This window comes from Chamaea fasciata, unplaced genomic scaffold (genome assembly GCF_029207755.1).
Source record: "Chamaea fasciata isolate MVZ Bird 193981 ecotype frontalis unplaced genomic scaffold, bChaFas1.0.hap1 SCAF_10, whole genome shotgun sequence".
NCBI lineage: Eukaryota > Metazoa > Chordata > Aves > Passeriformes > Sylviidae > Chamaea > Chamaea fasciata.
This window is the reverse complement of record NW_027094095.1, coordinates 16,369,071-16,395,703: the sequence shown is the minus strand read 5'-3', so window position 1 is coordinate 16,395,703 and position 26,633 is coordinate 16,369,071. Positions and strand designations below refer to the sequence as shown.

Here is a 26,633-nt window from a genome sequence, read left to right as displayed (position 1 = left end):
AAGGGCGGCCGCTGGGCTCCCCCGGCGGGGCCCCCGCCTCTCCCTGCAGCGCCGCTGTCACCCATTTTACAAACCACATGGTCACACACGGCTTTGGTCAGCCTCAGCACATCAATACAATCTGTATGCATTTAAACATAAATTCATTTATAAGACAAACACACGTTGTTTCCATCTTATGGCAAAGCGAAAGCCCAGTGCCGCAGTCCCCAGCAAGCCCAATGGCTCACACCCCCGCTCCTGGCTCCTCTGGAAAGTGTCCTAGGAGGCACCCTCCCTTCTGTTTGGGTTGGAAGACCCCTTCCTTCCACTGTAATGGCCTCTGCAGCACCTCATTTCTAGAGCACATCAGCAGCTCTGATGCACCACAATCACTTCTTGAACAATAACAAATTCTCAGTGTTCTCAAGAAAAAAGAAAATCCAAACCCGTGATGTTATGAACACACAGCCTAGCAACTACATCTGGACTGGCTGACTTTTCCTGTATTTTATTTCCTCAACACCTAGCTAAACCGTAGCTAAGCTTTTTTTAAAAAGAGTATTCAAGAAAAGGATGTAAAGAAATGTAAACGATCACTGAAGAGGCATTCTCCATCTGTCTTTTTCATGTAAACAGCTTCATGTATCTCATGTTACCGAACCAAAACTGCTCAGAATGGACTCATCTCATCTATTGACAGTAAACAAGCTTTTACCCATCTGAACGCGACAACATGCACTTCATTATTCACACTTAGGAAAGCTGCCAGTTGTACTCCCTGTCCAGGAAGTCTGAATGTTTGCTTTTCTATCTCCCTTTGCCAAATATAATTGGTTGCTATGTCAGTTTACTTTAAATCAGATCCCATAAAAAAGGGAGAAGTGGGGGAGGAGTGACACTTTTAACTTCTCAGATTTTGGAACACTTTATCCTCTTAACTTGCAACGCTGCCTGAAGAAGGGAAGTGCGCTTCCTAAGAGAAGGCAGGGACGGATGTTTTCTTTAACACACTTTACAAGGTTTAACAGTCTCATTAACTAATCAGGCTTGTGCCAGTCTCTCCTAAACATACTCAGTGATCCCTACTAAGACATATATTACATTGATACATATTTATATGGTTAAATTACGAAGAGTTTCTGCATTCATGCACGCTGCAAAATTTTTGCTTCTTTCAAGACCCCTAGATAAATGAGGTCAATTGTGGCAAATTAAATCTGGTATTTCCCTTAGTTCTTGGGTCCTCTCCAGGCAGCACTAACACCTTTCAAGCCCAATAACTGACCAGAGAATGGATCAAAAGTAGGGTCTTTTTGCAGACAAGTCAGCTTAAATTCCTCCTCTGCTGTTCTGATACTGGCTTTCCCTCTCTCTTCTCTTACTACCCATGTATCATAGGACATCTCTACTCCACGTTGAATTGCTTCAGAAAATCTAGAATTTTCTAAAGCACAGCTGTGATGCTTTGGCAGAAATGTTTCATGACTGCAATTAGCAAAAGCCCTACATGACAACACAACAATCCTTGCTCAATCTCTGGAGATGAAATTCCACTTATTTTGTAGTTCCTTTCTGCTATCAGTTGCTTGAGGTTTTAATGCTAATGGCCTATCAAGACGAATAAAAGAGCTCATTCATGTAACACTTTCTTTGTTAGCAGCAGAGATACTGATAAAAGTGTATCAGCAAATCTTACTACTGGCAAAAAGGTGGCCTTTTGCTGTATTGCACATAGCACTACAGCAACAAAAAGAAGTTACTTCACACATCCCAAGCTGCCATTCTCTACCAGCAGTAGCTTTTATCTGCGCTCTGAGTATCAGCAAAACAGAGTTTTAGAATGAACTCGTTTTTTCCAACCTTTCGTCTAAATCATGTGTTGGAAACCCAGTACTACTTACAACAAAAGATGAGATTTCAGAACACTATTCAGCAATGCATAAATTCTCTAATGTCAAAAGACAGCCACTCTGTAGATGAAATTTAGATTTTTTTTCTTTCCCTCCTCAAGTTAATAAAAGCCTGCAGCGAGCTCTAACATGTTTCCACTGCAGCTGGATTATCTTGTCTGCCACAGCAGTTGTCCTCTAGGAGACCGTGCCTGCCAGAGCCTTTGTTACACTCTGCTGCAAGTTATGCTTTGTAGATACAAGACACTATGCACAGCAAAATTATGTGCACAGGAACATAGGTGCACTTTCCCAGTCCTTTTAAAATCTGAACCAGGAAACTTCCTAGATAATTTTTATCATTTCTGTGATTCTCTAATCTGATGAGTTACAGTCTCCCCTTTCTTTCTTGTATTAATTTATTACTTTTTGTCTGGCCTTTTTCTCCACTTATTTTTATCTCTTAAAGATGAAGCCCAGAGTAGCTGCCCTCTGCACTACGTGGATGTGGTCACCATGACTGATGTACCTTGCTAATATAATTCTGTTAATGGGATTAGTCCAAATTCTACTGTTGCTGAAGGATTTATCATGTTGGCTTCCCAGTGTTCCTTGAGTACTGACACACAACACGTGTCTATACATGGTTCTGTATGTGGATACAGATTGAACTTCCACAAATGCAGGACCAAAGGTATTAATTTAACAATTAATTTTTTTTTGTTAATACAGATTACCAATATGGGAATTACTTAACTTCCCATTTACTCACTGAAATAGCGCTTACTTCTCTTCCACAATGTTTCAGTACTTATATGAAACAGAATTATACAATTTATGCATATTATCACAACCTTTAAATTTTCCATGTTTGCCTCAATTCCAAGTAAGTTTCATACACAGCTGATGCACTGAAGTACTAAACTGCTTATACAAAACTGTTGCACTGCCAACTGGAAAAAACACCATCGTTTTTATTTCCAAATTAACATAAGCTCCTAGGTCATAATATTTACAGAAGCTCTGCCCCAACAGGGATAGATTCTCACTCCTAAATAGCTTCCACGAGGTTTTAGGTGCCAGAAAAAAAACCCCTGCAGTGGGCTACAGGCAAATTTCAATGTTCCAGAGCTGCAGAGGCCTGGAGCTATTGACCTCACATTTTTCCCACCTCTTGGCAGGGTCTTGTGAGGTCAAAAGTGGAAGTAGTTGGGAGCCCAGAATACTCTAAGGATCCTGAGATACCCCATAAACCACAAGCAGCCAAGGTCACATGCTGGAAACCGAGGCTCCATCGGCGTCCAGTCCTTGTCTGGGGCATGCAACAGAAAGCTCCCCGAATGCCCTTTTCTTTCAATACATTATTCCATTTTTGCTAATTTAGTTTAGCATGGGAAAAAAATTCTAAGGAGACACTGGAAAATTATCCGTGCATAGAGTCTGCACCAATTCAGACACATTCCTAAGTGTTTGGTGGCACACACTTAAAATTACACGTGACTTCTAGCAATTGAAAATAGTAGTTGAAGAATGAAGGAATAAATAATTGTGGCAAAAATTCTTTGTAATCAAGGCCCCCCAAAAAATTTCAAGTCTAGTTATACCCAGAATATGTCTGTTTAGATAATGCATTCTCTTAATCACTTGGCCCACTTCTTGTACGCATCAGCCTAATGTAGTAACTGCAAAAAAAAAATTTAAAAAGTAGTATGGGAACCAAAAGGGATCCATTAACTGAAATACTAACTAATTTTGAAATACAGAGATGTTACTAATGATAATACTCAAGCCAGAAATAGTCAGTTTTACTCATGTCCATTTTCAAGACCTATGTTTAAAATTATTCAAGTAAATTTCAAACCATAACATGTAACATCTCCCTTTAGGGAAGGGCGGGTATCATTCGGCTGATACGCAATAGAGGCTTATGGGAGGAGCTGCTGGAAAACTCCTGAGTCAAGAAAAGAGAGGAAGAAAATAAAAAAGCCCAGGATAAGCAGAGGTGGCTCCCTTGCCCTCCCTCCCCTGTGCAGTGGTTCAGAGCACCAGGGCCCTGGCCGTACCTGTGCGTGAGTAGATGAACCAGAGCGCTCCGGTCAGCAGGGCTCCGATCACGAACGCCGCAAAGGCAATGCCCACCACGGTCAGAGTGTCCAGCCCGTACAGCACAGCTGCTCAGGGAAACACACACACACATAGGCACTTCTTATTTTCAGAGGCAGATAGCATTTTACAAAAATTCATCCTCACTCTTCCATGGAAGAGCTTTTTAAAATTTCATAGTTAACTAAGCACCGCTCTGAGAAACAGACTGGCAGATTTGCATCAAGGAAATGAAAGTGATGCTTTCAGAGTGGCTTCAGTCCAACCAACTGTTCCACATCACAAAGTAAAACTCCAGCTCAGCACACCCAAATCTGGAAAATGTTGCAAAAATTAAGGATTTCCAGCTGGCTGTTAATAACTTGCTTTCAATTAAGTATTCATTTATCTTTAAAGTGTTTTAAAAAGGCTGAGATGTTTGGCAAAAATGCTTTTCATTTCAATGGCCTAACATTCAAACAAACTTTCCCCCACATCTCCTCAAGTTCAGTCTGAAATCTAGGTGGAGAACGGAACTGCTGTTAAGAGGGAAGAGATGCCAGCAGAAAGTCAGCGAAAACATAAATAGAAACAATTGTTTTTCACATTTGGCAATGCTTTCAGTAAATGAAATTAACTCCAGATCACAAAAATAGAAGCACATACACACGTAAATCACTTTCCAGGGGAGAGGCCCTTTTGTAGGACCATTTCAAGGGTAACAGCATTTGCTTCCTGGACATATTACCCCCAGTGCTAATCATCCAAACAGAAATTTTTTTCACCTTTGTGTTTTTCTTTTTGGTAATTAGAACTACTAAAAAAAAATTAATAATCATTCAGCAATCTTTGGGGGAAATTACTTCTTAAAAAACTGATTTCCAGTTTTAGTATTTTTAATATCTCCCAGTGCAGAAAATTGCTTAGGCCAGTGAATAACATTTTACTGACTATGCTGGCCAGGAAATGAGCTGACTGGATCTCAGTAGTACCCTTCACTGGAATTTTCAGTTCTCAGAACACAATCAACATGCTCACTTTACACATCCTGCATCCAGCAGATGTCCCTAAGGACATCCTCCATCCTCTTTTATCAAAAGTCTTCTCCAGCAGCTCCTGTTGGCAATCACATTTCTGGGTGCTTGTGAGCTAGTTTGCATATACAACACCTGACAGATAGTGTCTTGGAAGGTTTTTCTTCCATTTTTTCTATGAGACTGTTTCTGGTTCCTCTGGCTACTTCCAGTCATTCAAATGCATACACAAAAGACTAAACTCAACTGTTTTTTCCACCAGGCACCATCAGTGTCCTCTCCTCTTAGGAGGAAACAGTGGAGAGAAAAAAGTTGCATGGAGAAGTGGCACAAGCATAATTGCTCACTGCCTTTGCTATTTTGAACAAATTTAGTCTTGAAGACACAGGGACAGGAGCAGAAGAAAAACCTTATTCACTTCCTCTTTAAATCTCTCTTTTCTCCATTCATTCTTGCTTTTGGCTGCACATCATCTACACCTTCCTGTTTATTTTCTTCCAGTGCTGCTCCTCTCCTTTTCTGGGTCATTAATAGACCCTGACTAATTCACTACACCAAGATAACAGTAAAACCAAAGAAATTAATCCATATCAAGGCCATGACCTCGTCTAAGCACAGCCTTTTAAGTGCTGGAGCACCTGGGGCTGTGGTGCAGGACAGGAGTGAGGCTGAAATAGGACACAGGTAGGGCACAGAAGCTCTGAGGGATGGCACTGCTGCTCTAACACTGCTGTTGGGAAGCAGTGGCCTCAGCAGAGAGGGGGACACACACACACCAGCATGTGAACTTGCTAAGGCTGAGACTCTCAGTGGTGTTTCCCCAAACCTGATTTTCACATACACAAAAGGTCACAGTCTTCTGAACACTGATGAAAACACCTCTCATTCAACAGTACAGTCAATTCTGTTCTGTCTCTGAATTAAACATGCACACACTCAGAAAGCTTGAAGAGAGTTTTCTTAATTTATCTAATGCCTTGTAGACAAACGTTTAAAGATTGAAAGAGATTGTTTCAAGAGTTACTTACGTGGCTGTCTCACGTTTGGCTTTGGAAGGGAAGGATCTAATTTAAAAAAAAAAGAAAATGTACAAAGCATTAATCAGATAAGAGTTCCACATGCAGCCTACAAACTGTGCAGGTTCTGATCTGACAGAAAGACATCAACTGTAATTCTTACAAACCATGAATTTCAGGAAAAGCAGACCAAATTCAGTAAACTCACTCATCTCAGAAAAATTCTATTTGTATATTAATTATTCCTCAAGAGACTCTATCTAGAGTATAGTTCATGCACCGTATATTTTGTTGGCAAATACACTGCAACTTTTCCCAAATCAGATGTCATCAGGCATGACCCACAGTAACTCTGGTTACCTCTGTGTGAAACTCTTAAAGTTCAGATTGGGAAGGAACAAAGACTGTATTAAGGTGATTGCATCCATCTGACCACTCACTAATCATAAATATGAGGTAACAGCACACTAGATCACACACGAAAGCAAACAGTCACTAAAGAATAGTGAGTGTAATAGCATAATACAAACTGCTTTGTCCAAATTGCATGAGTATGTGTTGATTCACCCATTTTCCTGAGTCTTGGAAGTTCTGTTGGTTGTTGGTTTTTTTTTTTTTGGGGGGGAGGGGGAGGAGTTTTACGAAATTTATTATTATATATAAGAAATAAAAGATCAAAGGTATTGTTCAAAGATCAAAGCTATTATTCTAGGCAAGAACACCAAATATCATCATCCTAGTGATGAAGATATCACCCTGTAACAGAAAGAGACAAGTAAACAAATGTTTAAAAAATGAAGAATTTCCCCTCCTTTCTCTTAATTGGTCTCTCATCTTTCTCCAAGAATGCCACCTAAGCAGAAGAGCTAGAAATTCTGGCTTCAGACTCAGGGTCCTGTTTGGTTAGCTGCAGTTTGATTCTGGATTGCCCAGCAACTCAGGGATTTCATTTATATTTTGGCATATCTGAGTGTGATCAGTGCAATAGATGTAAAAGGATTTGATAACACTGTGCTTCAGTACATGTTTTTGTATCTTTAGCAAATGGAAAAAAAATAGTTTAATTAATTTCTATGCAAACATAACAACCCAAAAATACTGAAAATAAATATATTCATTTATTTAAAGTGTTCTTAAAGAAGACTATGCTTCTAACTTCTAAAACCCAGACGTCAGCACCAAACTTCCAGCAATATCCCTTAGATCATTAGGCCTTGAGACACGTGTGCCTACAAAATCAAAAAAGCATTTTATTCTTAAACTGTGTTATTGTGTCTTGTTCTAACACGAGAGTATCTCTTGCAAATCTGTTGAAGAGTATCTTTTGGCAGATGATGGGAAACAGGTGGAACAGTAGTAGGAAACAGGTGAGGACATAGAGGGGTATGTGGGGTGGTGCATGCACAAATAATCTGGAAAGTTATCAAGTGCACGTAACAGCAACAGTATAACTGAATGTAAGATCTGCCAGAGGGCTGGACTGAAATCAAGGAGCACTGAAAAGTACAAACATGGGTAAGGGCACTATCAGATTGTCCAAACACTCCACTGGCATTTCCCAAGTGCCAAGGAAATGCCTTCTGAGCTGAGGGGAAAATGAATTTTCCATGCTATTTCTATCACTGGCCTCTCTACAGAGAATATGAAATCAGCTAATGATAAGCTGTGTAGCTTATTATCAATTCTCTTCAGTCATCCAGTTCTTACATGTATTTTATTGTGATTTGCTCAGAGCAGTTCAGAAGCAGTGAGAATCACTGAGGTCTACGAAAACCATCTAATTTAAAAACAAGTGCTGCCAGCCTTGAGAATTATCATAATTTTCTATACATTTGTAGGATAGGGGCACTTTTTAGTTACCCTTTTGACCTTCTTTCTATGACGTCTTTTTGCTGTAGAAATAATAATTTAAAGTTTCCACACTTAGCAATAATCTGAACAACATTGGTAGATTTTTTTCCACAGAACATGTATTTCCTAGCATATAAATGGCCATCCACGTGCTTTTCATGGGACTAGGGGAGAGCACGGGGAAATGCGGGAATGCAAAGGGAATGTATGTGGCATGGAGTTAGGTTTTAAACACTTCCATTGGGATCTACTGCAAATTCTCATTTAGATACAGTGCTGTCATTTCTAATACAGGCTTGTCTGAAGAAAAAAAAACACCTTTGCAATGACTAGTTTGTTCTGACTTTTGAAATGTCAAGCACATGACTTTCACATGTGGCTTGATGAGGAGAACTAGGGGCAGTACCTCACATAGAGTGGTCTGCAATAGTGAAAGCTGGTTCTGTTCACATCAAAGAAGAAGAACACCACCTCTGAGAGGCAAATTCTCCTGTTCAATAATGTGATGTAATTTCTTCTCCAAACCTTAGGTTCACATATTGGCCAACAATGGCATTTGTCTTTAGGAAAAGGGTTTTGATTCACTGCAGAACAACTGCATACCAGCAAAGCTACATTGTTAATGTGCCACTTTGTATTATGTCTGAAAGCTGGGATATGCTGGGGAGATTTCCACCAAACATCTCACAATTATACTAAATCACCCACAATGCAACAAAATACTCTCTCACACTGTTGTCTTGTAACTAATCTTTATAAATTTAGCTTGTCTTTGCACACTGAGACCTTGTGCCTCTGACAAAGACAACATTCTGAGTGGAGCCTGAGATGGGAGCTGCGCACAATGCTCCACACATCATAAGGACAAGAGAGCTGAAGTACGAGTCTGTTTATTGAAAGCCAAATTTCAGTTGCAGGATTTACTCATTCCCAATAGAAAACCTACTGAAATAATATGAGAGCTGAGCAAAATGAAAGCCCAGAGTCAGGCCCAAAGCACAGTTTTAATCGTGACGGTGACAGATCAAATACCTGGCTTTAATTCATAGTGGATTTGATCTGTATTAACAATTTTGTTAAAAACCCTCCAAACTAAGTATGAGCTGACTTGCATAGTTAGAAACAGTTGTTGCCTATGTCCCCTAGCAATGCTGTATTTGAACTTCAAGTTGTTCAAAGACTAACAGCATGCACTGTAAAACAGAGGTTAAAGGACTCCTAATACCCATCCTTTTGATGCTCCCTGAAAAGCATTCCAGAGGTCAAACAGCCTTTGGACACCATCAGAAGATTTTGATGTGTATGAGAGGCCACTGAAGCTTCTTATAAAACTTCAGTGCAAATACAAAAATATAAATGCACATACTTTTTTCTAGGACTGCATCAAAACGTAACTCATGCTGTTGTCAGAGGGATCTACTAAAAAAACTTTCAAATTAAATGAAACTGAGAACGGTTTTTACTTCCTATCACTCACGGGGCATATTCTTAAACTAGAATAAGGTCTCATGATGCTGTTTGGCATTATCTCATAATGCACTTCAGCCTCTTCAACTCCTTCAACCAGTTACTAACCACTCTTTTTTTTCCCAAGAAAGATCCCATATTCAAACAAGTCCCACCAAAATGGAGCCCCTTTGTGCATACTATCCTTTGTTCTTCAAGATTTAAGAATCTAGTAAGCCCCCGGGGGCCACCTCTTTGCCTGACAAACTTATCAGGCTTTAACATCCTCAGTAATTTGCAATTCCATTGTTGTTATTCATAAATTTATATTTACAAGCACAATAAATAAAGGACACAGCAGGGAGCAGAACACTGCCTTTGATCTCTGGGCAACAAGAAATTGCTTCAAGTGCTACTGCTACATTCATACTTCCAAAAACCATGTTATTTTGTACTACTTTGAGTATTCCTCTCTCAATGCTAGGCAAACCCACACATCCAGAGAACAGTAACAGTGGTTAAAAAATGGCTATGACTTGGCCTGATGAGTGCTGCCAGCGAAATGTCCTAACAAGTTACATCTTACAGACACAGTACCACCACAAGATTAAAAAATGTCACACTCTCGTAGCACTCCCTCATTTCAAGTGGCTGTATGTTACACAATATTTTATATATACAGCATTATTCAACAAGTCAAGCTCATTTTTATACCTTCTTGTTTTCCTTCATGTGTTATTACAACAAGGGGCTTGGTGAAGGTTTTCTTGTTGTGCATCATGGCCAAGATCATATCCACGTTGAGAGAGGTGCAAGCTTCATCAGGAGGAATGCACTGGAGTGCAAAGAACAGAGTGTGAGGTCAGTGTCACCCATCTCCCAGGACTGCTGTGCCAGTGACACAGCTGCCTCATAACCAGTTTTTCCCTACACAATTTACCAAAAAAAGAGAACCTCCAAACAACCTTCTCTTTTGTAGCAATCAGATTACAATATTATCCAATATGGTGCATGTCTTTGGAAATTAAAGCTAACATTGTTTGTGCTTTGGATACGAATAGAAAAGATAAACTAGAACCAATTGTGCAATAAAAAGCCATTTCTATTTGTAGCCACCTATTGAAATTTAAACAGCAACTGCAAATTATGTAGTCAAAATGCACAGCATAATAACTCTAAGCTATTAAAATCCTTAGCCTAGAGATATCATGTTCATTAGACAATTCCATAGAAAACTATTTATTACCTTCAGAGTTCTGATGAAAAAATACATTGTTTTCATCTAAATCAGAAGTTTTGATGAATTTAATTAATTACTGACCTTTGGCAGTCCTTGACTATCTTTGTCTTTATTTGTACACAAAGTCAACTCGCAGTGAAGAAAGAGCAGTGAGATGTTGAACATTGGTTTGAACACAAAGCTGAATCTTTTTCTGTCCTTCTGTGCGTGTGGTATTAGAAAATTCTCAATACTGTAGAATTTAACAGATTCATCTTTAGGACAAATGTTTTCTATAATGGTATAGTCAGACATTCTATCTGGATTTGAAAACGGGGAAACAAAGCACGTTTGAATAGCAAAGCCCAACGATCTGTCAGCTTTAGTCACAGACACCTGCATTAAAGAAAGAGACAGTAAGATCTCAGAAATGACATTTTTAGTTCACATTTCATTAATATTTTCAACAATTTTTTAAGCAGTTTTCCAGTGCCATTTCCAATCTGAAGTATTTTGAAGGCTAAATGTTAAGGGTAAACTGTCAAACTGAGAGACAGAAAATCTGTGGTTTCAAAATCAGCAGCTGTTTAATAGCATAACCATGCATAAATATAGCAATTCCTTATCTTTCTGAAAGCAGACGAACACCCCCCGCCCCAGATAAGACACACAGTTAATGTCTGTGTCTGCCACCTGAGATGGCACTGCCTCCCTTAGACACACAGGCTGTAGCAGAGTTCTATAGAAATCAATCACTAATTCCATAGTTTTGTATCTGTTCAAAATTATAATGAAAATAGGAAAAAAACCCCAAAAAACCAGAGAATCCACCCCCAGCCAAGACAGGAATGCAAAGGCAGAGAGGAGGTCATGGTCTGACGTGTGGGTGGCATGCCTGGACTGGAGGGGCTGAGGGAGTCTCCTAAAAAGCCATCATTTCTTGTGAAAGGATCCTTTTAGCTTATTGTAAGTTTGAAATTCATATTCTTTTATGAAAAATAATTAATACTGAAAGCTTCTGATGCCCTGATGTTGCTCAGCTGGATTGGAATGCAGACAATAAATGCTACAGAATCATTCAAAGAAAAAAATAAATGGAATTTGTAACAAATGAGGCATGTTACTCTTAATAAACAACAGAAGCATTTGTCTAACCATTAACACTGCCCAATGAAACAGTTCCACAAGAAATCTGCTTAGAAGAAATGTGCCTTATATGCATACTTAATCCATATGTGCTGCATGTATCTTTTAGGAAGAGCCTGCCAAACTGCGTGGTCTATGTTGTAATTTCTGGGTGCTACAAGTTTTGCAGTGAATAAAAGCATTTCTCCTTTTTCCTCTCCCTTATGTGAGCAGCAATCAAATTAGAGATGAAGGGATGTGCTGAAGCATCTAAGCAATAAAGAGTATCTTCTAAAAAGAACAGAAATAAAGATGTATGCAAAAGTCAACCACAGATACTGACAGGAAACGAGCTGACGGTGTAAACTAATTAAAAAAGAGATTATGGAAAGTAGAACAGGCATACTACAGTTAATTAAATAAAAGGATGAATGATATCTCAAGGAAAGAAAAGAACCACAGGAGGAAACTGGAAGACAAAATATTGTAAGAAAATTACAGGAGAGAAGAAAGAAAAAAACCCCAGAATCCAAAAGATTCAAACACATACACAAAAAAACCCACCGTACTAAACAAGGAAAAAGGAGATAGAAAAATTTTACCGAATATGTATTTATCAAAATATAAAAATATTTTTCTTAGTAACAAATGCAAATAGAAACAAGAAAGGGAAAACAAAAATCAGTGTCATCTTAAAAAAATGGAGTCACAGAAGTTCAAAACTGATACGTTTTCCACCACGCAAGAAAGATAAACAGAATTAAAAAAGGCTTTTGCCAGGACAGGTGATAAAGAAATCAGAACATCTGTCTGAATAAACAGCTCCAGTAGGCTCAGAGTCAGGGGGATTCATCCCAGATCAATGAAGGAAGCGGATGGCTTTAAGTGTTTGTTATAAAAATATTCTTAACTGAGTGAGACAGACTTTATTTTTGCTTTAGCTGTCTTAAATACTTTTCACTGGGTAGAGAACAACAAAACGACAAAGCGGGCTGAAATCATGAAGAAAACTGCACCAAATGGGTTACTCGGCTCTTCATGCGCAACATGGGCTCCCAAAGAGAAACTGACTTGGGCAAGAGAAACACAGCATAGCACTGCTGCTTTTTCCTGGTCTCACAACCCCACAGCTCACACCTTGTGATTGACTTGCCTAGAAACTGGTGATACTTCTTCATTGCCAAAGCTGCATTTATTAACGTCTACCACTATTTGAAAATCCAAAATTCTGTTCACATAGCTATCTTTAAAAGTACTGACTCTATTGGTGTGAAATTCCACAGATTTCATAAGCAACTCAGCAGCACATGGAAACATCATGTGCAAAATGCAGCTGAAGTCAAGGGTACTCGGCTGTTGATTTTGTTTTAGTATTATTTATCTAAATCTGCTAGATCTCTTTATGTGGTAGCATTCAAAACAAAAAGATTATAACTGATGTTTTTAAGCAGACTGGAGAGAGACCAGAATTTGTATTAACTGTGTAACCTGAGAACACTAGCATATGAAAGACACACATTTGTAATAGTTTTTCTGCATGTCTACATCTTTCAGATGAGGTTCAGACATAAAATAAAATGAACCCATCAGGACATGCCAGTTCAGAGCATGAGCTCAGAAACCACCTTTAAGTTTGGTACAGAAAAGCACATTTAGCAAGATTCAACAATTTACTTATAAGTTAAATTCATCCATTTTGCAAGAATCTTTGGGTTTTTTACCCAAAATATTTTCCTAGTTCTTATCCCATAGTTTCTGTTCCCTGCAGCCACCACAGTGGCCTGAACCAACTGCCCAACAAAACCTTTCAACTGACAAGAACAGATTTGGCTCAGCTGCACAGCCTTGCAAAACCCGTCAGTCAGTTTGAAGTCTTTTTCAGGTTGTTACCTCTACATATACTGGCCCATTCTTGGCAACAGAGAAGAGTCCTTGTGAGGGAGCGAGAAACGAATCTGTTTTGTACAGCTCCATGTTGAAGGTCACATTGGTGATGTGTGGTTCGGGAGGCCAGAAAATACCTCTGTCATCCTCTGGCCGGTGCAGTGTGCAGTTAAACTAAAATGAGAAAAAAAATACAGTAACATCACAAGTCAGGAGCGGTAGGACAAATTTGTTACATACAACATAGGCCCACCCACGCTACATCTACTTAGTGCAAATCTTCAACGGGGTCATAAGAAACTGTAGTGAGAAGAAATGTGTTAAGAGACAAATTAATTTCTAGACAATAATGTAATTTATGTGAAATGCCTATTACAAAAGGTTTCTCTTCACTGTCAGGTGCAAACCCGAGGGTTACATACCGCTATTTCAGGCCAGCTTGAGAAAGCCACCTCTCCCTCATCAGCATCCCCTGGAAATCCATCACCCGATTCCATGTCGTCATCTTCAAAGCCACTGCCTTCAGCTGGTGCTGACAGCTGAATGACAATCTGCACAGAGAGGGATTGCAAACAAATTAGATTAGGTGATAACCAAGTGCTCTCAGGGTTGTTATTTTCTGCTCTCTTCAGAACAATGCAAAAGCCACAAGAAGAGCACCAGCTAAGCAATGGAAAGCATATCCTTAACAGCCTTGTGCTGAGCATGTAGGATATGTAGCTTATATTTAAAGAATGCCCGAGTTTTTTGCAGAATTCAGAGCCAGTGAAGAAAGACACCAGTGTGGGTATTGGTATCTGAATGAGCAGCCCAGCATTTCTGTTCTATTTCTAGTATTTCTATAGCCAACACTGAAAATAGAAATAGCTTTCTAAAGTGATACTTTTTTACTTGCAGTTCTTCTTAATGCACTCATAAAAAATCACTAAAAATTTTCTCTTCTGACATTAGCATTTTTTTTCAGATGTGTACACCCAAACCCATGATATTCCTTCTTCATTTTCCCCCCATTTTTCCCCCTCCTCTTTTTTCTTTTTCATCCTTTTTACATGTCTTCATTTCTTCATCTGGAAATTTATGGTTTTGTTTTCCAGTGTTCTGCATTCTGCCTCTTTACGCTTGCAGTTTCTCAGCTAGTTCCCTCCCTCCCAGGACTTCAGTTTTGTTTTCTTAGACTTAGAGCAACTGCTAAAAAATGACACACACACACACCCTTTGACACTCCACTGCAGGATGTCTGGTTTTTAGGAGAAACGCTCCCAAATTTTGAACAATCCTATACATGATTCAGAGTTCAAATGTATAGCCAAGACTATTAAAAGACCAGGATGGAGAAAGGAGAGGAGGTAAATGACTACTTTTACTTTGGGTCATAATAGACTACAGGGACCATGAGAATATTTAGACCTGTGCTGTTCTGTTGCTTGCCGAAGATTCTATCTTGGTTTGGGACTGCTTCTAAAGTTAGGTGCTACTGACTCCCCAGCACAGAACAGTTTTAACCAGGCAAGGCCAGAACAGATTGCCTGAGCTGTGTTTGGGTTGGACCACAGGCTTTCCATCATCTGCCAAAGTTACTTCTATGTACTGGAAAGCTCAGCAAGAGAAACGTGTCATTACTTTTGAACCCAGAATATCTGCATTGTACTCTGGCTCATAAGCTGAGCCAATCTGGAAGCAGTTGCTTACAACCTAACTGGGCTCCTTTACATCACCACTCATATACTAGCACTCAAGAGTCCCTTCATTTCATATAGCAACTTCTAAAAAATATTAATTCAAATTCTAAGAGAAAAGCATGAAAAAAATAATGTCATTTCCTTACATTTTAAAAGCCTTTTTTCACACACAATTTTAGAAGAAAAATATTTCACTTAATTCAGGATATGAATTAAAAGGTATTGCTTTGTGCAATTACAAAACTTCACTCCTATTTCTCTTTACAACTATGTATTACAGCTTATGTATGGATGATCAAAGCTGCATAGGGCACGCCCGTGCAACTCCTCCCACACTGGTACAGATGGTCCCCAAAGGGCAGCCATGCTGTAAAATGCATTTAACTCCAACTCCTCTGTTTGCCTTTGGGATACTATCTGACCACAGACAGGCACAAACTGAATGTGCAGCCTTCATACCTCCTCAAATACAGAGACTGTGGCTGCAACTAGAAAGGATCAGGATACCTTCTGTTTGCTACGGCTAAAGCTAACTACAACGGCTTCCTTGTACTACTATGATGTGCAGTCCAGAAGGTGGATCCTCTTTGTAAAATACTCACAGAGTTAAAATAAACAATCCTGTTCAAGACATATGCTGTCCGAGTGCCGCATTTGTTGAGTGAAGATTCCAAGATGAAGTGGGTCCCATTCATGGTGGCCTTGCAGGAGTGGTCCAGCAGCGAGAGCTCCGTGCGGGCGTAGCCGCCAGCCTGAAACAAAGGCGCTTTGTGAGGGGCTGGAGCACCACTGTGCTCGGCCCCTGCTCAAGAGCAGCTCAGCCACTGTTCGTGACTGCTGACAGGAGGAAGTGGAGTTCATTGTACTGACGTCCAGGGAAGGTCACTCTCAAAATGCTGTTATGCATGGCAGACAAGGAATAAATGTAACATGGAAAAAAAGGAAACAACAGGTTCATTATTAATCTGCTGATTAATAATGCTGACTCTGTTTGGTCTGAAATGAGCTAAAATGCTGTCTGTTTCAGGCTCTTTTCCACAATACAAATGGACACAAGCAACCTGTCAGCTGGTAGATGGTAAAGATAGATCTTTAGATCTATTTAGGCTTCACACTGCTACCAAAAGCAGCTTCTTAGTACTTTGGAAATTAAAAACTGAGACTGATGGCTGAGTACAGGAACCTTTTGATGGAACCAACCATGCATGTCTTCGATCAGAAATCCCTCTAAAAACCACCAGATTGCTGGGAAGAGAAAACGTGATTCTGAGTTAGGGCAAAGAACATCTACAGTATAGTTTCCTCACCAAACGATTTTGGGAGGGTTGTGTGGTCATGGCTGTAGGACTTTGAATGTTTATTTTTTCAGTCAAAATGCAAATAAAAATGCTCTGCCCAAAAAAGCCTCCCCAGTTTTGTGAACCAGATATCACACCAACCTGTAGAGAATCCTTTTCTACAGCTACCGTCATAACTTTGTCATCACACTTTATTGACAGGGCCATATCAGCACTGCCCTGAACTTCTTCAGGTTCTTTATGTTTTGAGAGGGAATGCGCAAAGTCATGATTTATTAATGTATCTACTGAATGCCTAGATGGGAAGATTTCTTCTCCCACTGTGTCATGTCTTCCTCTGTTAATGTGAAATGGAAAAGTCAGGCCATCGGTATTCTTTGGAGCTGGCAGTGGGTTAGCACCCAGCAATTCTGTCAGCTCTGGAGGAAGGGAATGGTCTTCTTCATCATTCATCTCTTCTGAAAAAAAAACCAAACCAACAACAAATCCACATTAGCTTATTAGATATTTTTCCCAAAAGTATCTAGAACTAATAATTTTCATACAAAAAATACTATCCATAAAGGGAGCTCATGAAGGACAACAAAAGCAGCATCTTTGTACTTTTCAGGTAAGTAGCCACAAATCCTACAACTAAGGGTTTAGCTGTTACTGAGGCATCTAATCTTGGTATACTTAGCCCCTGTCAGAAATCTTTCACCAAGAGCTGAAAATAAACTTTCGATAAGTGGATCTATTATATGTAAAAGATCCACAGAGGTAAAAGAAACATCAGATTCATCAAATATACTATTTTGATAGTGCTGAAAGAGCCTAATACAAATCATTAGGTGAAATTCTTCCACTACCTGACCCATTAGAAATTCAGTCACTACTGTTGTGAAATTACTTACATAACCAGAATGAAGCTAAATAAGAGTTAACTTTATAGTGAGTAGATGAAAAACTATCTCTTGGCTTATACACGTGACTGCTGAAGACAGAATCCATGAGAGTACAATTGATAAAATAAACGTGAATGTGATCTCTATTAAAATTGTAAAACAATAGTTTTAGTGGTTGCAACTCAGAATTAGTGAAAAACAAAGATGGAACTCTGCTAGTGTCAATGGACCCAGAATGTATCCATACCCAGCTTAACATCAGCAATTACTTTGGCCTAATACCCAGGTTTTTTCAATAGTTGTATTTATTCTGCTTGCTCAGACTTTTTTGGTAAGTCACTCATGTCTGTAAACAGTTTCAGTGTTTATTTAATCATCTCAAGGAAACATTATGCTCATACTTTTGGAAAAAACACACTAAAAAAAAAATCAAAGCTGGATTTATTAACTACCAAACTATCTTGTTGCTGACATCTATTTCAGTGTACACTGGGTACCATCAGCTATGAAGTCCTGTGCTTTGGATAAACTCTAAACATTTAATTCCACCAAATTTCAGAAAATAACACAACTTTACTTGGACTTTTGTAATGAAAAAGCCACAGATTATTATTTGTAACCATAATTCATGGATATTACCAGCATTCTTGATGACCAGCAGTAAAAGAAGTGCAACAGCCAAAGCTTAAAAAAAACCACCCCCAAGCTTCAAAACTGAGAAAACACCTTTCAAGTAATTGCATTCCTAGAAACACAAGATGTGTTTTTTCTATATGCTAAAAGTCCATCTTGAAACTTACCTGTATCTTCAAGCTGCAGATGAAATCTGTTAGCAACAGGTGCTTTTGTGTAGGAAATAACTGGACTATAATTGTGCTCGTAAGCCCACTTGATCAAACTCTCATGCGATGAGGGAAGGTCAGGTATTACTGATTTACTCATATCCATGGATCGTTCTGTTTCTTTTCCAAAACCAATACTGTTTGATGTCTGTAAATAAAGAAAAACTTGGTTTGTGATTTACCCCTTAAGGATGCTTACGATGGAATAGTGACACTGATTGAACCCTGTTTTTTTATTCTGTTTTATCTATTAAATAACAGCAAACGCAGGACACCTGGGAAATAAATCAAACCCTCCCACCTTAGGCACATAACTGCTGCATAGATGGAAAAGAACTCCCTGCTTCCTCTCAGCCTCTGCCTGGAGTACAATAAATCAAGGCAATCAGAAACTGTTAATCCCTAAACGAGACGTATTTACAGCCTTTTTTACAATGCCATACTTTCTTCAAAACTGAGCTGAAATTATTCCTTAAGTGAACTCAAGATGACTAATGAATTTTCAAGTGTCCCCTTAATTTCTTGGATTAGAGCATTACCTAAGCTGGATAAAGGAAAGCCTTTGTTCAAATGAGCATTACTGAAAAAGGCAAAAAGCACGCTCATGAAGCAGAGTTTTTACCAGCTAATGCTGTAAGTCAGCTGGCAGCAAGGACAGGCTGTGTCTGAATGAGCTTCACCCTAGAAATGCTGTGTGCCTCCTCCAAAGTGTTGAGTTTGTTAAACAGTAAACACTTAATAGAGCACTAAGCGAGACCATGCACATTCATGCATGGCCAGACTACTTAAAAAAACAACATATACTTTTCTGCACATGAAAAGATTTTAAAATCCATTAACAATACAAGTTTTACACAAATACATCCAGCAAACTCATAAAGGCACATGCTGACCTTATGAATGAACATGATGAATTATTATTAAATAAATGAGTCACACAACCACTTAGTTTTCATTTTCCTGTAAATGTTTTTTAAAATTTCAAATTTTTTTTGCCCAAATGGACAAGTCAAAGGAACATAACAAATATCTCTCACTGTTAGAGGAGCAGTTCAAAAATACTCACTGGTATTATACAAACTTGTATTCAGCAGATTGGCATCTTTAACATGTAATCATTCACGCCAAAGCTAAATATATATCTATGTACTTAGTCTTACAGTCACAACATTACTATTATCAGTATAACAATCACATCAATGGCTACAGAACAAGATGAACACATAGATGCTGCAGGAAGGGCACGATGACCCACTCTTCAATGATTTCTGCAATGTGATTGAAATGCACTTTCTAATGCAGCTGATACCATGGAATGTTCCACAAACACTTTCATTCCCATGCTCCATTACCTCCTCCATCATATAGGCTGCATCTTCTTTTCATCCCCACTGGTTTTTCCTCAATGGGAACAAATCTTAAATCTCTTTCACTCTAGAACACCAGAAGATTGCCAAGAGAGACCTCCCTTAGGCAGTGCTCATATGAACATGCTACACAGGTCAGACAGCCCACTCTGCACTTCTCTACCTGACATCAGAAGGAGTTTTTGAACAATGAAGTGAATAAAGCATGTAGAGAATCCTGATGGAATGGCGTAGTGTACCTTTAGCTCCCTCCCTCATTTCTTCCTAAAGACCCAGTTCTGCAGTCTTTGAACACTTGGAGCTTCACAACTCAAGTTAAAGATAACTTTAAGTACGGAGCACCTGGTTTGAGGATAATGTTACCAGAACAGTTATCAATGCTCAGCAAAGACTACTGAAGATAAGAAACAAAAATGGAGCAATAGGTATCCTACTTTTAGTGCCTTACTACTCTTTGGGATCAACTACTCTTTGCTCTTCAACACGTGCAAATCTGGACGCAACTGATCACGTATTTTCATATTACCACACAGCTTTGACTGGTAGGAGTTATTATGCTACCCCAACTTTGCTGTATCTCTTTAGTATTCTGTCATGAGGAGACAGCTGAACAAATATTGTCTCAGAACTTTACTGTCCTTGCTGGCACCCGAGCATTTCCAGGGCTTGTTTACACCCCCCCACTCCACACGGAGCCTGTACATGTTCAGTCCTGCATTGCCTCACTGAAACAAAAGCAACAACGAGGGCTTGCAGGAATAGACCTCCCTTCACTTGCCTGCCCTGCCAATACTTTACTACACAGTGACTGAAACCAGGCAATCTGAGCCCCCACCAACCTACTCAGAATAGACGCTATTTCAGAAAGTGGTGGGCAGCTGTTCTCAGGTAAACAACCGTCCCTCCAAGTTTCTGAAACCCTCAAAGGTTTGTTTTGTGCATTGCACCTCTCTCACTCCTTGCCCCTCAAGACACTTCATTTCTTTCTGCAACTTCACTGCACAGTTCCCAGCTTTGCAGAGGGAGACCAGCTGCAAAGGAAGCTATGTGAACAGCAGTGAACAAGCAGAGAACCACACAAGCACTGCATGTAAGGACTCAACACAGGAGTTAAACACAGCCTGGGAGGAAAGCACTGCACATACATTGTGTGCAATTAATTTACCTAAAGTACTCCCATTTTACTGGGGTTTGTGTCCATCCTCTTTTAGAGTTTCAAAAAAACACAGCAAACTGGGACATGAGCTATATGACCTAAAACATCTTTTTAATTTCTTGTCCGTGAACTTAGACCTCAGTAACTTACAGTCCTGGGTTTGAGGCAGCTTAGCGCTAACCCTTCCCTCTCAGCTTGCCAATCCCCTCAAGACAATTCTAATTCATAGTGAGGGCAAGAAGTTAGGAAAATTGAAGTGCATGGAACTGCTTCAACTAATAAAAAGAACATAGTGAAACATTACCTAATTGCTTAGTAATGTTTTTATGCATTGTCTAAATTTGGGCTTGGAAAGGCATTCAGCTTAATAAAGACATGAAGAGATCCTAATGCTGAATATGCAAGGCTTTTTAATGACATGGGGGAGTTAATCCCCTCCCTTACCCCCTTCTAAATAAAGGAAAATGAACACGTATTTAGAAAATGAAATTATCTATATAAATGAAGTAGTAAATAGTTACAAATCCCAACATGAATACAAAGTCTTTTAAATACTAACATTTCTGTATATATTTAATATATTACTTTCTCTTTTTGTTAATCTAAATAAAATGTTACCTGCTGCCAGTCATTACAGAAACTATTTTTAGTTATATTTTTATTTATATTCTCAATAATTAATAAAGAAGGACTTTAGAAAAAAAAAGGTTTTAAAGCAGTCTTGCTTTTCTATATTCAAGTGCAGCATTTTAGAAATTTTAAAAACCTGTAGAAACTGTCTTGTGAAAATTGATCATGCATAAAGTGATAGCGTCATGGACATGCAATATGCTACTTGAGCTATCTCCTAGCATGGTGTGAACTAAATCACAATTCTCTATCCTGTGAAAGTAGATCCATATATGCTCAAATATACAGTGATGAATTTTATGTAATAACCCAGAGTGAAACTTAGAAGTGAAGCATTCTTTTTCATCCGTCTGCTTACAAGAGTGGTAATCCTCAGCAACCAACCTTGACCTTTCTCTTTAAGAAGTGACTATTTGGGACCTACAGAATGACCAGAACATCCTTTCCTGTCTGTGAGATAAATACCTGTCAAGGATCAAGAGGGAACTTCATCACCTATCCTAGGTAATTTTTCCATTCAGTTTTCTGAGCAACACCAAAATTAGCTTTGTTTCCCTTCATTCTCAAAAGCTACTATGAAATCCTGCTTACCAACCCACTTTCTTAGGAGATTTGGATCAATTAGCCTTTGCATTCTGCCAGAATTTCCCCTGCATGGATTACAAGCAGAAAGCAACTAAGCAAAGTAAAATTCCTATAAATACCAAGAACTGGAGTTTGAAAACGTAACTGAATTGCTGTAAAACTGCTAAGTGTGAGGCTACTGGGTGGTCCTGAGCAAACATTCAGCTTAACTGTACAATGTGCTCTTAACTGCTCACTTAAGACAGAAATAGGCCACAAATTTATAGGCTGCAAGACCAGTTCAATGATATTTATTTATTTCAGAGAAAGGAAACACACTTTTTCTTAGTAAAAATGGTGTTAAGCCATAAAGCCTGCACCAAAAATCAACATGAATCAGCATCTCCAGTAATTTTAGAAGTTTAACTTTAGAGAGCATGGTTTTAACTTTAAAAAATTTTTTTTTGCTGTTTGAGGAGAGATGAGGTCAATTTGACAAAACACTTACTGGAGACAGAAGAAGTGGCAGGGAAGAGGGATAGATAATACTACAATCACAAGCAGAAGTAAAAGGGTTTCCACTTCTAAAGGGATGTGGGTATATGCTGCATATCTAGTAATATCTATTCTGCACTTGAAGGCATCATTCCAACTTCTGACATGAAGCTGTTGATCCATTCACCAAAGTAACAGCAAAAAGAGAGGTGAACACCCAACTCTGGGTTTAAGGTGCTTCAACAAAAGTCAAAGAGACAGACTAAATCCTTGCTCTGACCACCTGGCTTCTGTAATGCGTTGCTCAGTTTTATAGCCAATATATTAAAAGTTAATGAGAATAAAAAGTTTATGCATTTACTCCTTAAAATGCAGTAATCATTAAAAAGAAGCAGCCAAGAGAAAACATTCAGAAATCAACATGGTCTAGCACTACATCACATTTAAATGAATTCTATACTGTTGCATAATGATAGCTCTCAAAAAATAAAAGTGCCTTAACTTACAATCACTTCCAGCTTTCCCTGGACATCATGAGACTTGATAACCCAATTGACAGACTTTCTACACTTGAGGATAAGTACGACATCTCTGACAAGTCTGGCGCCTGGTTGAGATGGTTTAATGTCAACGATTATATCCACCTGGAGAGCACTGTATGTGGAAAATAGAAAGTTAGAACAGAATGCCAGAAATTTTCAGCTATCAACCTTCTTCCAATCCATCATGTTTCCACTGTCTGGCCAGCTGATTAAAATGCTGGATATTATCCCAGGCAACACAACATGTGCAAAACAGATTGTTATTCCATATACACGTAAGTGATTTTGCATAACAATAGATACAAGTACTTTTTAGAAAAATAAATCTGTCTCTTGTTTACAAGAAGTGTGCTACTCAATTCACCTATTACTTAGTGCAGGTAAGTTCCATGACTAGCAGGTTGCTTTTTAAAGTAAACATAATTTTCTTATTTCACTGTGACAGTGCCTAAATGTAACTGCTTCAGTTTCCTCTGGCTACTGCTGCATTAAAACTTAAAATAATACCTTAAAAAAAGTAAAGAAGACAAGCAGGTTAACACATATACATAAAAAACCCAACCCAGACCACAAGTACTATACTGGGGGGTGTCTCTGCCTAAACAGTTAAATTGTGGAATGACTTTGCTTAAGATCTTGCGTGCTTTGAGGAATTAAGCAGTGTATTCAGTTTCCACTACTTCTGGATATATACTTATTTTAAAAAGAAAAAAACCCAGATGTCCAGCCTACTGCTTGCTGGAAAATAGATGAAAACTATCCAGATTTTCAAGATCATAGTAAAATAAGTAGAGCAAATGGGTTCTTACCCATCAATAACATCTCATAATGCAAAATACCAATTTGACAGAAAAATCTATACTTCCAGACCATCTTATGGGGCCATACATTACAAGAACATGCTCATCCCCAAATAATAGGTTCCAACTAATATTCTACACTGAGACTTAGTGTATCTTGGAACCTTTGGTCCATCTCCTGCAGTTTTACACATGCCCAGCTCAGCTTCTGTATGTTTCTTTGGAGATTCAAACTTTGTAAGGATAGCTGTGGATAACACATAAAACTAAGAACAAATTAATTTAGTACCTTTGGGGTTTTTTTTTAATAGCAAAACATTTAAACTTTCTGCAGCGTTATCATCTCAAAAGCAAATTCCTATTGTACTATCATCCAAAGCCAAAAGCTTGGAACCAGGGCTTTCACTGTGTAGCACTACAAGGGACTTGGAATGATGCTTAGCATCAGCTCTGTTCAGTATGGGGCTGCATCCTCATTTGGGGTTACCGACTCCACTTCCACTACACCTCAACATTTCTTACTCGCTCCAGGTTGCTACGCAAGAAAATTATCAGGCTCTGGGTTCAACATCTTGCAATGAGAATTATCCTTTTACAACAACACCTCCTCCCACCGCCATCTCCCTGTGTGATTTTCTCATTAGGGACAGGATGCACTCACATGCAGCTGCACGAGGAGCAGAACCAGACAGTACGAGATACCCAGTGAATGCAGTAAGCAGACAGGATTTTAACTCTACCTTATCTCTGATGAAATTGTAAACATCTAAGTTTCATAGCAAATTTGTATTCTAGCAATCATACTTGGCACTTAGGAAGAGTTTTTCCAAGTATGACTGTCTGAAGCAACCTCCACTCATATTCTCCCACTAAGCTCTAAGAAAGAACAGCAAAGGATGTGTATTTCAAGTGTCTTACCCCCCCAAAGGTATCTTTGACAATTTAGAAAATCCTCATAACATGTACAGAGAGTTACTTTTCCTTACCAGTGGTTAAAAACTTTTTTGGTCAGTGCACCACTGTCAACCCTTAACATTTCTTATAATTATCAAACTATCCCTTAAACTCAACTGGAAACTTGACAGACAATACTGTTGTGAATCTTCAGAGCAACTGTCGAACACTTACCACAGATCACTTGCAGTCTCTGGACACTGTTTGGGAGCTGTCCTAGACCTTGCTGCCAGTCATCCCTACCTGTGACAGGTCAAGATTACTTTCAACCTCTGTCTCACCTCTTCACACAGTGGTCTAACCTTAAAACCTCTCTGCCAGATACTGCCCTTATCACCTTACCACCTTACCCTTGGAAAAATGTGATTGAGTGAGCAAGAGGGGGAGCAGTATATAGTTCATAAAAGCTGTGCTTTGCAGTCTTGTCCAGAAAAATTCTGTGATTATGAAGCAGAATTCAAAATCTTTACATACTGAAGAACCGATTTCTATTCAAGGCAAAGTACCAAACTTTTCTTTAAGGATGAAATAGATACTTTCAGTTGATTTTTATTAGACAAGTGAAGTTTTTAGCTATTATTTCAAACAGTTTTAGTCTATTTAGATGATACTTTACCTGTTAGGATTGGAATTTGGAGTGCTTAGTTCAATGATATGAACTTCTCTTTCTTGGACTAAGTTAGACATAAGGCACCCCTCTGCTGGTTTTGGTTGTAGGTACCCCGCAAGGTAATTTAAAGAGAGAAAATTCTTTTTTATGTTGCACGAGGGAGGAAAAACTTGATCTGGAGGGGAGAAAAAAAAAGAAAGCATAGGGAACTTTAAACACACATATATCAGCTTAGATGTATGCACGTACCACACCAACTTCAGTGTACACTATATTGCTGAAAGGTATATCTACCATCTATTATAAGCACATATGACAAATCATATTGAATGGGAGATTACTGTTGCACTAATACATTGACTTTTGAATATAAAATATATGCCTCTAAACCGAATAGTTACTATTTATGGATTCAAACACTTAATGAAAGAAAATCCCTGCAAAGAGAAATTTGAAAACAATTCTGAAGGAAAATATGTGAAAATGTTTCAAAATGAATGAAATACATTTAATTTGTTCCTTGCATCTTTAAAAGAGATTTCTTTCTATTGCAATTTACTCAGAGATAACTTTTGGAATCAATTCCTTCTCGCTGTGGAAAATGTTTTATTCTTGCTATTATAAACTTACAATTTTTTAAGTACTACAGAAAGTACATTCCACTTCCTTACTCAATATATTGTGTAGTCAGAGTCAGTATTGTCTAGAAAGCATCAAATACTGCATTTCTCTTGCACATGGAAAATTAAAAATATCAAGAAAATTATGGAATCAGTTGTTGATATCAAGGAAGTCTGATCACAATATATGCAACTGAAATAATGAAATTCTAGCATAGCTATTCAATCTCTCTTTTGGTTTTAACTGAAAAGCTGAACATGAGCATTACAGAATCACAGAATAGGCCGAGTTGGAAGAGACCCACAAGGGTCATCAAGTCCAGCTCCTGGCCCTGCACAGCACCATTCCCAGGAGTCACACCCTGTGCCTGAGAGCATTGTCCAAATGCCTCTTGACCTCTGTCAGGCTGGTGCTGTGACCACTGCCCTGGGGAGCTGCTCCAGTGCCCAACCACCCTCTAGGTGAAGAAATGCATAAATGCAAACCATAAAAAAAGTCACTCATATGAGATTCTCATGCACAATCTACATTACTGTACCCCAAGAAATAGTATTTCCACTGAAAATCAGGAGCATTTTTCATTTCTGAGATAGCTTGACATGTGAATTGCCGTAATACATAGAGGGACTAACTACCATGTTCAAACACTTGAAGTCCTGTAAG

General features: G+C 38.8%; 1 protein-coding gene across 3 annotated transcripts in view; it reads right to left on the bottom strand.

The window, feature by feature from the left end:
• Positions 1-26,633, bottom strand: part of TGFBR3 (transforming growth factor beta receptor 3) — a 116,067-nt gene that overhangs the window by 6,213 nt on the left and 83,221 nt on the right. For 2 of the 3 annotated variants that reach the window (XM_066192480.1, XM_066192481.1), the window contains exons 6-16: positions 25,356-25,524; positions 22,950-23,097; positions 18,190-18,379; positions 16,647-16,963; positions 15,810-15,959; positions 13,951-14,079; positions 13,535-13,702; positions 10,622-10,915; positions 10,015-10,135; positions 6,016-6,051; positions 3,935-4,042 (exon numbers count right to left, since the gene is read on the bottom strand). In XM_066192480.1, coding sequence (XP_066048577.1) covers positions 3,935-4,042; positions 6,016-6,051; positions 10,015-10,135; positions 10,622-10,915; positions 13,535-13,702; positions 13,951-14,079; positions 15,810-15,959; positions 16,647-16,963; positions 18,190-18,379; positions 22,950-23,097; positions 25,356-25,524 — 1,830 coding nt within the window. The remainder of the gene's footprint in view (positions 1-3,934; positions 4,043-6,015; positions 6,052-10,014; positions 10,136-10,621; positions 10,916-13,534; positions 13,703-13,950; positions 14,080-15,809; positions 15,960-16,646; positions 16,964-18,189; positions 18,380-22,949; positions 23,098-25,355; positions 25,525-26,633) is intronic. The other variant, XM_066192482.1, reaches the window with a different exon arrangement.